Genomic DNA, 12,072 nt, shown 5'->3' on the forward strand with positions numbered 1-12,072 from the left:
ACCTCACGTGTAAGCAGTTAATTACTATTTTAAAGCTGAAAAAAATCATCTCTACTATTTAGTTATTAAACTTATTTTTTTTATTATTTATTGTCGGGTTTTAAAATATATATTGAAATAAAGTTATAAATCATAGATTTTTATTTTATATATTAATATTATACTTTTATTAAAAATAAAAATTTCATAAATGAGCATAGAAAAAAAATAATTAATTTAAATATATAAAAATCTCATTAAATCTTAGTTAAGAGTACATTACCAAATAAGTTCTCCGAAGGAAAATTCGGGAAAAAAGAGGGAAGAAAATTGGGTTTATAAATTGGGTTAGCGCCGGCTTAAATAAACCACTGGGTCATTGGCATCGTCGTTCGACCGAGCTCCTCGTTCTTCTCAGATCTCTCTCGGTCACTCACTGCCAGAAGGGGAGAGTTGAAAGTCGCCATGGTTTTGACGGTGAAGGTTTATCTTCTTCTGTTCGTTACATTATTTGCATCACTCGCGAACTATGGATTTTCGCTTTACGAAGATCAGGTTGGCCTTATGGACTGGTGCGTTGCCCTCTCTTGAGCTCTTATTCCTCAGCTGTGCTAGGTTGGCTAGGAAATTTGTGGAAAAGTTTTGATTGGAGAATTTATCATTCCAATTAGATATACGCCATGCTTGACCTGCTAGAGTAATTGATCTATTCGTTTTCTCGATATATTTGTGTATATACTGACACAAAATACTTGGATTGCTCCGAATCCATTCGAGTTAGTTTCTCGTTTGGATTCACCTGTTTATTGATACTTTTCTTCGAAATGTTCATCAGTATCTCAAAATAAGGGAGGCCTTGGTTTATGTCGTGTATCTAGTTTGCGTCCTATTGATTGCATTGTGACTCTTATCCTGCTCGTGATTAACTTGGAATGTCTTTTCTCAAATTCAGATTCTCAATTGACTGTTTTCCCTCTAGCTTTTAGTTGAATTTTAATAGCTTTGAATTATTCATCCATTCAATTCAATTTGTTAAAGTTATGAAGTGATCCCTCGATTATAGGCGTCAGCAGTACTTGGGGAAAGCGAAGCACGCGTTATTCCATTCTTCAAAATCGGGGCGAAAGCGTGTAGTTGTATCCACAGAAGAGAATGTAATTGCGTCACTTGATCTTCGGCATGGCGAGATTTGTGAGCTTAACATTCCTTTAGCATTTTTTTTTCTTAGTGGGTTTACCAATAACCAAATGACTTAGGAAGCTGAATTGAAATTCTTAACTACGTAGGCTCTAACTGAACCTTTGCTCTAAACAAACGGAAGAAAAAATTGTTTAATCCCCCCCGATAATGAGCTAAGGTGCCCAATCTGCAATGGATGCTCTTGTTATAGCCCATAGTATTTGAGAAGATGGGAACCAATTATGTAACATATTAGTCGAGAAGTCGAGTTTTTACATGAAAACAATGTGTTTTATTAGAGCTACCCATAATAATAATCTTGCAAAAAATGAAAGTTAAGACAATGAAATTCCATTTTTCTATCTAAGTTTTGGATGATCCAATTATTTGAATTGATTCATGTACTAACAAGGTTGAAGAAAGAATACAACGTTGCTTCTGGCGGTGGTGGAAGCTTTCTTTTTGAAAATAGTTCATTTGTCTTTTATTCAAAGTCTTACCTTCTAATTGTTTTTGTGCAGTTTGGAGACATGTCCTTGGCCCCAATGATTCCATTGATGGAATCGAGTTCGTTCTTGGAAAATGTAAGGCCTTCACATTTTTTTTTATCCATATAATATTTCTCCAGAGTACTATTTCTGCCATTTTGAACATTTATTTGAATTGCTTATTGTGTACAAAGGAAATTCCTCTAGGAGTTTGGTAAAAAGTACGTGAATATGCTGATTCTTTTGAAGATCTTAAATCTTACCCTCAAGTCATCTATGCTTAATTCTAATGTCCTCTGTGGTGTATGAATTTTCCTCTACTGTTCCACCTAAATTATCACTCAAGGGGTGTAACTCCTGTGTCACGACATCAGTATTTTTTTTAAAAGAATGCTACTCTCTGATGGTTGTTGATCCATCATTATTGTACAAATGTGAAGTATACTTAGTTCTTCCTGTCAGTTATTAATAATGGATACTAATTAAGCTCACATTTGGTCCTTTATATCTGTTGAAATACCAATTAAGCTTTACAATTCCACTTTTAGTATGCCACTTAAATATTTAACGAAATGATGTCAGATGTTGTTTCTCTTTCATCGGAGGGGAATTTTTTAAGAGCGTGGAACCTTCCTGATGGTCAGATGGTGTGGGAGACTTTTCTTCAGGGAACCAATCCATCAAAGTCACTGCTATTGGTTCCAGTAAGTGAATATCACTTAAGGATTTGATTTTTTATTTGCTGCTTCGAGTTGTTATGCATTGTTTCTCTTCCCTATTTAACAAAATGTTGTATTTTCTGAATTTGATTCCTTTCATCTAAGTGGATCAACTGGTGCTAAGCCAATTTCTTCTATATTCTTTTTTTTTTTTTTTTTTTTCTCTCTCTAGTAACTATTTGATTAATGTAAGGCATAAAATTTGCAGAAAAGTTTGAAAGCCAACCATGAGACTGTGATCCTAGTTTTTGGTAGCAGTTGTCTGCATGCTGTCTCCTCCCTAGACGGTGAGGTTATTTGGAAGATTGACTTAACAGAGAACAGGTATTTCAAATGTGGAGTTTGTGCCAAGTTTTATTTCTTTTGAAAAATGTAAATCACTGTGCCACTGATATCATTATTGATTTTATCACCGTTTCAGTGTTGAAATTCAAAAAATCATTCAACATCATGAAAGTGATACCATTTATGCTGTGGGATTTTCAAGTCCAACTCAGTTTGATCAGTTTCAAATAAATGTTAAGAGTGGAGAGTTGGTGAAGCACCATACGGCAACATTTTCTGGTGGCTTTTCTGGAGAATTAGTATCAGTTTCTGATGATGTGCTTGTGACATTGGACGCCACTAAGTCAAATCTAGTTATAATAAACCTTAGGAATGGTGAAATTGGGATTCTACAGACACCTATTGCACATCTCATTGATGAACTTTCTGGGTCAATTGAAATAGTGCCTTCAAAGCTTTCTGGGTTATTTGCTGTTAAAGTTGATTCTCGTTTAACATTAGTACGAGTAAAAGGAGAAGGTGAGTTGGAGGTGGTGGATAAAATTCACAGTCAGGCAACTCTAAGTGACGCTCTCTTGGTTTCAGAGGGCCAGCTTGCAGCTGCTTTAGTGCAGCACGAGGGAAGTCATGTGCATCTAACTGTCAAGCTTATTGATAACTGGAGCAGTAATTTTATCGATGAAAATATAGTAATTGATGGTCACAGAGGAACTGTCCAGAAGGTTTTTTTGCACTCTTACATTCGGACAGATCGGTCACATGGTTTCAGGGCTCTACTTGTCATGGAAGACCATTCGCTGTTATTAGTACAACAAGGTGAAGTTGTGTGGAGTAGGGAAGATGGCCTTGCCTCTATTGTAAATGTAGTAACATCTGAACTGCCTGTTGAAAAAAAAGGCGTCTCTATAGCAAAGGTGGAGCACAATCTCATTGAATGGCTGCAGGTATGCAACTCTTTCAAAATATTATGAACTAAATTATGAACAAGCGATAATGTTCTCTAAGATTAAAAATCATTATTATATACATAGTCAGCCTACTATTTGGTTCCTTTTACTCGGTAGTCTCTAGTTCGAATATTTTATTATTTTTCTTGCTCTGGTTAGTTGATTAAAAACGAAATTTTGGTATTTCTTGAAATGTTTCCTACCTGACAAGATGCCCTTTGATATGTCATGTTCTTCAAAGGGACATCTGCTGAAACTCAAGGGGACTTTAATGATTGCAAGCCCTGAGGATGTAGCAGCTATTCAAAATATGAGGTTGAAGAGTTCTGATAAGAGCAAAATGAGTCGGGATCACAATGGATTCCGAAAACTGCTTATTGTTCTAACTAAATCAGGAAAACTCTTTGCATTGCACTCTGGAGACGGCCGCATTGTCTGGTCTCGTTTACTGCAAGCTTCCCATAAATCAGAAGCTTGTGCTCCAAGATGGCTCAATATTTATCAATGGCAAGACCCCCACCATCGTGCCATGGATGAGAATCCATCTGTGCTCGTAGTAGGCCGTTGTGGACAAAGTATGGATGGACCAGGTTTACTTTCATTTGTTGACACTTACACGGGGAGGGAGATTAGTTCATCGAGCCAGATTCACTCGGTTTTACAAGTTATTCCACTTCCATTCACTGATTCAACAGAGCAACGCCTCCATATTTTAATAGATGCTCAGAGCCGTGCTCATTTGTATCCACAAACCTCTGAAGCTATTAGTATCCTGCAATCCGAATTTTCAAACGTATACTGGTATTCAGTTGAAGCTGACAGTGGCGTCATTAAAGGACATTCGTTGAAAAGAAACTGTATCGATGTAGCGGATGACTACTGCTTCGAGAGCAAGGATGTTTGGTCGATTATACTTCCATCCGAGTCAGAGAAAATCATTGCGACCGCTGCCCGGAAATTAAATGAGGTTAGACACTATAATTTTGTGGATTAGTCCATAAGATATTTTTCTTGGTAATCTATTTACTTATCATTTAATTTGCCAATGCATTTTTTGAAGTACTGTGGCGTGTTTGTTTAAGTATTTTAATACCTCTCTGTCCTTTTAGCAAATATTTATGTAATTTTCATATTCTAGGTGGTTCATACGCAAGCAAAGGTTGTAGCAGACCAAGATGTGATGTACAAATATATATCAAAAAATCTGCTCTTCTTGGCAACTGTTGCACCAAAAAGCAGTGGTGAAATTGGAACTACTACCCCAGAGGATTCCTGGTTGGTTGTATATGTTATCGACATTGTTAATGGTCGTATATTACATCGTATGACCCATCATGGTTCAACGGGTCCCGTCCATGCCGTGAGTTCACCAATCTAATTGCCCACTTCCATTGTGTATAGATGAAATTTTCTCACAAAATTTGTATGTTATGTAGGTATTTAGTGAGAACTGGGTTGTCTATCACTACTTCAATCTTAAAGCACACAGATACGAGATGTCGGTGGTCGAAATTTATGATCAATCTCGTGCGGTATGTGAATGTGTACTAAGATTTTTATGACATGATCGACGCTCTATGTAGGTTCACGTTATCTGAGACAATTTATTTTGCAGGACAACATAGATGTCTGGAAGCTTATTATTGGAAAGCATAACCTGACTTCGCCAATTTCGTCATATTCTCGACCCGAAATTTTGGCCAAATCACAATCCTACTTCTTCACTCATTCTGTGAAAGCAATATCAGTTACATCAACATCTAAGGGTATAACATCAAAGCAGCTTCTGATTGGTACAATAAACGATCAGGTTAACTTCTGAAACACGTGATTGCTTGGTCTTTGTTCCTCATTTCGATATCTTTTGCGGGATGCGTTAAATGTGAGTCATTGCAGATTTTGGCTCTCGACAAACGTTACTTAGATCCTCGACGATCTATCAATCCCACACAAGCTGAGAGGGAAGAAGGCGTTATACCTCTCACCGATTCCTTGCCTATCATTCCTCAGGTGTGTTTATCTTCTTGCATTTTGCCTATCATTTCTCAAATTACTCCTAGAATGATTAAGTGACATTAGGATATTAGATATTAACTAGAAGATAGAAATCCTTGGATTTACAAAGTAATTGGAAGCCATTGCTTTTGATAACCAATGTGGACCAGACCTGATTGTCTGCAGCATTTCATTAAGCTGGCATAATTGGTTTGGACTGGGTTGTGTTTTTGTGCAGACCTACGCAACGCACGCGCTTCAAGTCGAAGGTCTTCGAGGTGTCGTGACTATACCAGCCAAGTTGGAGTCGACAACCCTTGCATTTGCATACGGAGTGGATCTCTTCTTTACCCGGATTACGCCCTCGAGAACATATGATTCGCTAACTGAAGATTTCAGCTATGCTCTACTTCTCATAACTATCGTCGCTCTCGTGATCGCCATCTTTGCAACATGGGTTTTTTCTGAGAGGAAAGAGCTCCAAGATAAGTGGAAGTGATCTCCCTCAAAAGAAACTAATCTTCATTTCAGGATAGTTTTTAAATCCTCCATGTATCTCTTATTTTAGGCACGCCAAGCTTTAGTCATCCTCTTTTCTGTTGAGCGCGCAAGTTCTTCATCATCATTATCATGTTTTTGCCTAGATTTATAAATTAATTTGTTCGAATATAGATGGACAATGACTTGCTAGTTTCTTACCTTTTGATTTTATGCTTGTTTTTGTAATAAAACACATATTTTGACTGTCCTTTTCAGGTGATAAAAGTACAATTTTTGGAATTGATCCCAATCCCTAAGAGGCTTTGTTTTTATTTTATTGTTTAAATTACAATTTTGTTTCCTATAGTTTTGAAAAGTTAAATTTTTGTTTAGGGATAACGAAAATTTTTATCCACTTGTTCAAACAAGTCGGTTGTAAGAAATTCGGACGTCGAGGACAATGTCGGTGTATGTTCGGGCCTCGAGGCACGTTGTGAGAAAAGATTTTGAAAACGAATAATTTGAAGAATTGAAGAAAACAACGAGAAAATAAATAAATACTACGGCTTAAATAGTATATAACTCATAGGAAAAAGGGACAACGTCTACCGACCCTTCAACAAGCTTATCTTTGCCACTTGTCTATTTGATGTTTCTATATGGCTTAAGTCTCATTTCCTCTTCAATGCATATGTTACATAGTGTTGGATGATGCACCGTCCTCTTCGATTGCATCATGGCATTCTTCAATGTCCATACGTGGCCGGATGGGTGCCTCTTGAAGGTAACCACTACATGGTGTGTTGGATGATGCACCATCCTCTTCGATCGCATCGTGGCATTCTTCTATGTCCATACGTGGCCGAATGAGCACCTCTTTTGATTGAATCATGACATTCTTCTATGATATGTGGCAGGATGGGTGTCTCTTGAAGGTAACCACTACATGGTGTGTTTGATGATGCACCGTCTTTTTTAGTTGCATTGTGACATTCTTCTATATCCATACGTAGCGGGATGAGCGCCTCTTGAAGGTAACCATAGAACTATTTAGTTTTATATAAATTATAGTGTCTGTAATTTAACTGATTTTCTTAAGCCTATATTTTTTTCGGTTAGTTCACTCTAATTTCTTGGAATTGTAAAATGAAACATCCACATAAAATTCTGTGCTTATCAAAGATGTCGTCAACTATGGTGACTGTATTTAATTCAACTATCTTAATATTCTTTTTTATTATTATTTTAATTTTGTAAATTTTTTGAAAAAGTATATTACGTTCCACTCTAATAAGAAAAAAATTAATTTCAAATCATTATATAAAAAATAAATAAATAAATTAAACTTTGGCATGCATTTGCATTAAATATAAATAATAGGTTGCTTGAGAAGTTTGAATTCATATAATCCAAGGCTTAATCCATAAAATTAATAATTAATTAAGGATTTTACCTGTAAGAAGAACAAGAGAGTAAATATGAGAAATTCTTCAAGCCTACTTCTAAAGTAAATCAGGGCTTGATCTGTTCTTATAATGAAGAGTTCGTCCAAATTTGAAGTCTTCAGCTCCAATCATGTATATATTTCCTGCTTCTGGCAAGCTAAAATCAGCAGGATTTCTGTTGACGCTACATATTTCAGTCTCAAAACTGCTTTTCTGGTTTTGCAGAGCTCTAGTATCGGCCATGGATTTGCATTCCTTGGAGTTTCTTCCAATCTGCTGCACCAACGGTTCGGCATTAGGTACATTTACTACTCCTTTCTGTACGCGATTATCAGGAAATGTTCTACACGTAGATCGATCCGAGCATTTCATGTTCGCGCTATTTCGAGACTTGAAGACAGTCTGACCGGAAACATTGGTATTGGTTCCAAATCCTCTACTATGCTGGAAGTTACTAGCAGATGCAGTGGTTGCAGGAGTATGAACTTCATCATGAACAGCAGAATTGACAGAAAACTCGTTGCGTTTTAGTGGACGAGGAATCGGAGGTTTCTTCGATGATTTTCGCGTCCGACCTCCAGTCGTGTGTTCATTCGATCGCATTCCGGAATCCATGAGGCTAAGTAAGTGCATTGCTAATATGCTTTCGTTTGAGTACAACTCCAATGAACCAACCAGATTTTGTTCAAGCTCAATCCCATTAGAACGTCGACGAAATGAACTCTCTGCTAATTTCTGTGCCTTTGCGTTTCCTATCTGTAATGATCTAGGGCTTGAGATGTTTTCTCTGCCAGTAAAATGCGCCGGAAATCTCTGAAATCCGTTCGGCAGATGATCTGGTATCAAAGAAGAAGAAGAACGCCATGTATGAGCTACTTCTTTATTCCGTTCTGAAATAGGCAAATGGTCTATTGTTCCATTGCGTTGTTTAAACTCAGTACAACTTCGCCATTTGGATCCGATGGAAGAACATTGAATGCCATTAGATGATTGTTCTTGAGAACGAACAGAAGCATTATTATGCCAAAGCGTATGATTCTTCTGCAGGTGGTTCGTGTCGAAGCGAGATTCTTCGCCATTAGTTCGACGATTAGGAAGACGTCTTTCATACTGATTCTTCGCCATTAGTTCAACGATTTCCATGGGAATATCATCAGAAGTTCCACTGTCAGATGCCAGGTACACTCTCTGGTTAATCTGTTTACTCTTTATAGCCATAGGTTCCTGAGGATCAATAGTTCTTTTACCATTGCTTCCACTGCATATATCCTGTTCATAAATTTTATGCAAGAAATGGAATTCTGTGAAGCACTCATTATAGTACAAGAACACATCAAAATGAAAACAAAGAAGAACAAAAGAACTGTGTCGGTTGAGAGGAGAACGAAACACTATAAGGGTGTGGAAACCTCTTCATAACAGACGCGGTTTAAAAACCTTGAGGGGAATCCCGAAAGGAGGACAATATCTGCTAGCGGTAGACCTAGGTCGTTACAAGAACTAAGTGGGGAAATAAAGGACATTAGGCATATTCTAATGCGTCTTTAAGCACATACCTTTTGCTGCAGTAGAGACCAGCTATTATCTGTCACATTTCGTCTTGGAATAGGCATGCTCGAGTTGTTCGGCACACGGTCGACCCGTTGGCCATAGAAAATGTTTGTTTCAGCATCTTTCCTTATAAATTTACTTATTCTGGGAGTGTCATCTTGCTCAGGCAGAAAAGTAGGCAGCTCGTTTTCTTCTCGACGACAGATTCTTTTGTGATCCCTTTGTGGATTTGAATAGCTATGGAAAGAAAGATGAAACTCTCTTTCATTGTTCGTATCGTTTTCATATCGAAAACGATGAGCTTTAGCCATACTTTTCATGGCTTCCACTTCTTTCTGTGTAGCTGAATCCTTCCTCGGCATTCCATTGTTCCAAGAAACTAACCCAGCAGGGCCTTCAACCATCAGAGGATCCTGGCTTGAGTTTGTGTTCTTAGATGTGCTAGATTTAGACTCCATGGCATTCATTGATATTGAATATAGAGTTCTATGTGCCATAATGGCAGCATTATCCAATGCTTCTTCATCACTTCGATATTCCGTTATCGCCCGAATTTCGCATTGATCTTGAACTTTAGATGGCACTGAGGACACAGAGTATGGATCAACCACTGGACACTTTTTACTGTTCTTCTTTCTTGAACTTCTGTTTCCATCCACTTTGTTGCTGCTCCAAAGGTCCTTCATGGTCCTATTGATTCCAGGCAGAGCATTTCCAGTTCCTAAACTAGAAACAGAGTTTTCTAACTCCCCACTCCATGCTTGAATTTGCTTATCCTCATTAGAAGACGAGGGAATCCGATCTCGATGCCTGCTCTTTCGGATCCGGGGCAACCTTCTTTGCCTTTTATGATCTGAATTCCAAATATTTCCAACCATAGTTACCTGGCATTTGGAAGCATACGTCGCGTCTACCTGCGCAGATGCCTCGAGCATCCCGTTGGATGGATAACTTTGAACATGTTTATTAGCCTTCATATTCCCATTTTCTCCTAGTAATTCAGTCAACAGACGAATCTTTGGAGTTCTTCGACGATGACAACGACGAGGACAATTTCCAACTGTTTCAGCGCTTTCAGATGATGAAATTGTGCTTTCATTTGATTCCATGGAAGCATCTCCATTGTCTTGAAGTTTATCGGCACAACATGCTCGGTTGATGTCGACCGTACTGTCATTCTCTGATGCCACCAAGGTTAACTCTCCATTTAGATGATCTGCAGGAGTTTGCTTTCGCAGCATAGTAGGAGAAAAGAGTGTACCAGTACTGTAGTCTGCAACTTCAAGTTTCTTTTCCTTTTCATCACAGCCAGAGCGTTGGCAACTCGAATTCGAGGCATCGTCAACGACTGTTCTTCCATCGATCACATCTTGTTTCGGAGCTTTCAGGGAAGCAATCGAACAGTGTCCGAGGCTGTGATAGCTATCAAAGACGAAACCTTCTACAGCTTTTTCAGAGCTATCTTGCCAACGACTTTTACGATGCTGCGCGTCGAAGCTCGGATCATACACAGGTGGGGCTGAGAGTATATGCTCATCCAACTTATGGATATCATCAAGATCAGAAAATGGCCAACAGATCTTCCAATCCTTTTTGCTCATATCAGATACATAACCACTGTTGCATTCATAGATTCAATAAGGAAAAGGGTAGCTACCTCACTTAGCTTGGATAAATTCAAAATGATCATCAAATCTTATTGCATAAACTCTACAAACAAACCCGTCGTTACGACTACAATATCACCACGTAACAGCTCTACGTAAGAGTAGAGATTCAAACTTTTGACCTTTTGATCTATTTTAAACTCTTAACTAATTGAACTATGCTCGGGTTAAAGGCACGTGATATTTTCATTTTCATCCACGGATTGTCACTACTCTCATTCTAAATCTCGGTTCGAATCCTACGTGAGCACTACTCTAGCATCTAGGTTCGAAATCCCTCCCTTACAATACAATATGTTTGAGAATAAAGTCCGTAACCCAAAACCTAGGAAACAACTACATACAAAGTTACGAGCCAACATGAACATATATAACCGAATAATCAAGACATCTTTACCTTCTTTAAATAAGTCGTAAAATGTTATGTTCTTACAAAACAAAAAATACATCATTAACATAACTACGTGTTTACGGTAGCAAAGTCGTCGAAGCTTACCGTATAGAGAACCGTTGGCACTTCTGCCCATCACATTTATCATTGGAGCTAAATAGATCAATATATATAGAGTCAATTTGAATACATTTTTCTGCAGCCTTGGAATCATCAGTCCCATGATTCTTCTCTTCCATCACATTAATCCTAAGGATCATACACAAATTCCCCGTTCAAGAAATGTATGTATGTATGTATGTGTATATATATATATATATATATATATATATATTGTTATTATTAAGATTAAATAAATACGAACCGATTTGGCACATAAAATAACAGTCGCTAACACTGTAGCACGAAAGAAAACCCTAATTTTGGAACATTTGTGTAAAAGATATATATAAAATTATTAAAATTCTTTGGTTTAACGGTAATTCAACAATTAATACGCTAAAATTAGAATTAGGGCGTTGCCACATTACAAATTTAATTCAAAATTTCAATACAAATATCCAAAACAATACATAAAATATAGCGAAAATGAGTGAATTTCGAAAGTAAAAGGTAAAAAAAAATAGTAATAAAAAAAACCTGGTGAAAATTGAGCTAAAGTTCCTAAATATTTTAAGCTGAAACCGAATCGTTATCCGTTTTTTACTGGAAAAAAATTGAAACAGATGAAAATAAAAATTAGAGTAAAAAGGCGAAGATGTTACCGGCCGGAATCCATCAGAAAACGGCGTCGTTTGGCGTCACCTCCGATCCAATTCACGGCGAAACTGTGTACCGAGAAAGCATTGCTCAGACGGTACGGATGAATTAGACACTCGCCGATGAAGAATTCAAGCTCAAACCCCTTTAGAGAGAGAGAGAGAGTATTTTTTGTGTTTTGGAGAGA

General features: G+C 37.5%; 2 protein-coding genes across 5 annotated transcripts; one reads left to right on the forward strand and one right to left on the reverse strand.

The window, feature by feature from the left end:
- The first annotated feature begins 280 nt into the window (after positions 1–280).
- On the forward strand, positions 281–6,374 carry LOC111454284 (ER membrane protein complex subunit 1). The gene is made up of 12 exons (XM_023095710.1): positions 281–551; positions 1,043–1,170; positions 1,680–1,742; positions 2,229–2,350; positions 2,574–2,689; positions 2,787–3,594; positions 3,839–4,564; positions 4,736–4,957; positions 5,034–5,129; positions 5,213–5,407; positions 5,494–5,607; positions 5,831–6,374. The coding sequence occupies exons 1-12, from the start codon at positions 445–447 to the stop codon at positions 6,089–6,091; spliced, it is 2,958 nt and encodes a 985-aa protein (XP_022951478.1). The 5' UTR covers positions 281–444; the 3' UTR covers positions 6,092–6,374.
- A 1,056-nt stretch (positions 6,375–7,430) lies between these two features.
- Positions 7,431–12,072, reverse strand: LOC111453962 (protein EMBRYONIC FLOWER 1-like). Of its 4 annotated transcripts, none has more exons than XM_023095207.1 (4): positions 11,891–12,072; positions 11,232–11,358; positions 9,074–10,685; positions 7,431–8,786 (listed from the first exon to the last, which is right to left on the reverse strand). In XM_023095207.1, the coding sequence occupies exons 3-4, from the start codon at positions 10,667–10,669 to the stop codon at positions 7,575–7,577; spliced, it is 2,808 nt and encodes a 935-aa protein (XP_022950975.1). In that variant the 5' UTR covers positions 10,670–10,685; positions 11,232–11,358; positions 11,891–12,072; the 3' UTR covers positions 7,431–7,574. The 4 variants fall into 4 exon arrangements, with proteins under 4 accessions (XP_022950975.1, XP_022950973.1, XP_022950972.1 ...); XM_023095205.1 differs by having other exon boundaries at positions 11,232–11,375; XM_023095204.1 differs by having other exon boundaries at positions 9,074–10,688; positions 11,232–11,375.

Source organism: Cucurbita moschata, unplaced genomic scaffold, assembly GCF_002738365.1.
Source record: "Cucurbita moschata cultivar Rifu unplaced genomic scaffold, Cmos_1.0 Cmo_Scf00016, whole genome shotgun sequence".
Classification (NCBI taxonomy): domain Eukaryota; kingdom Viridiplantae; phylum Streptophyta; class Magnoliopsida; order Cucurbitales; family Cucurbitaceae; genus Cucurbita; species Cucurbita moschata.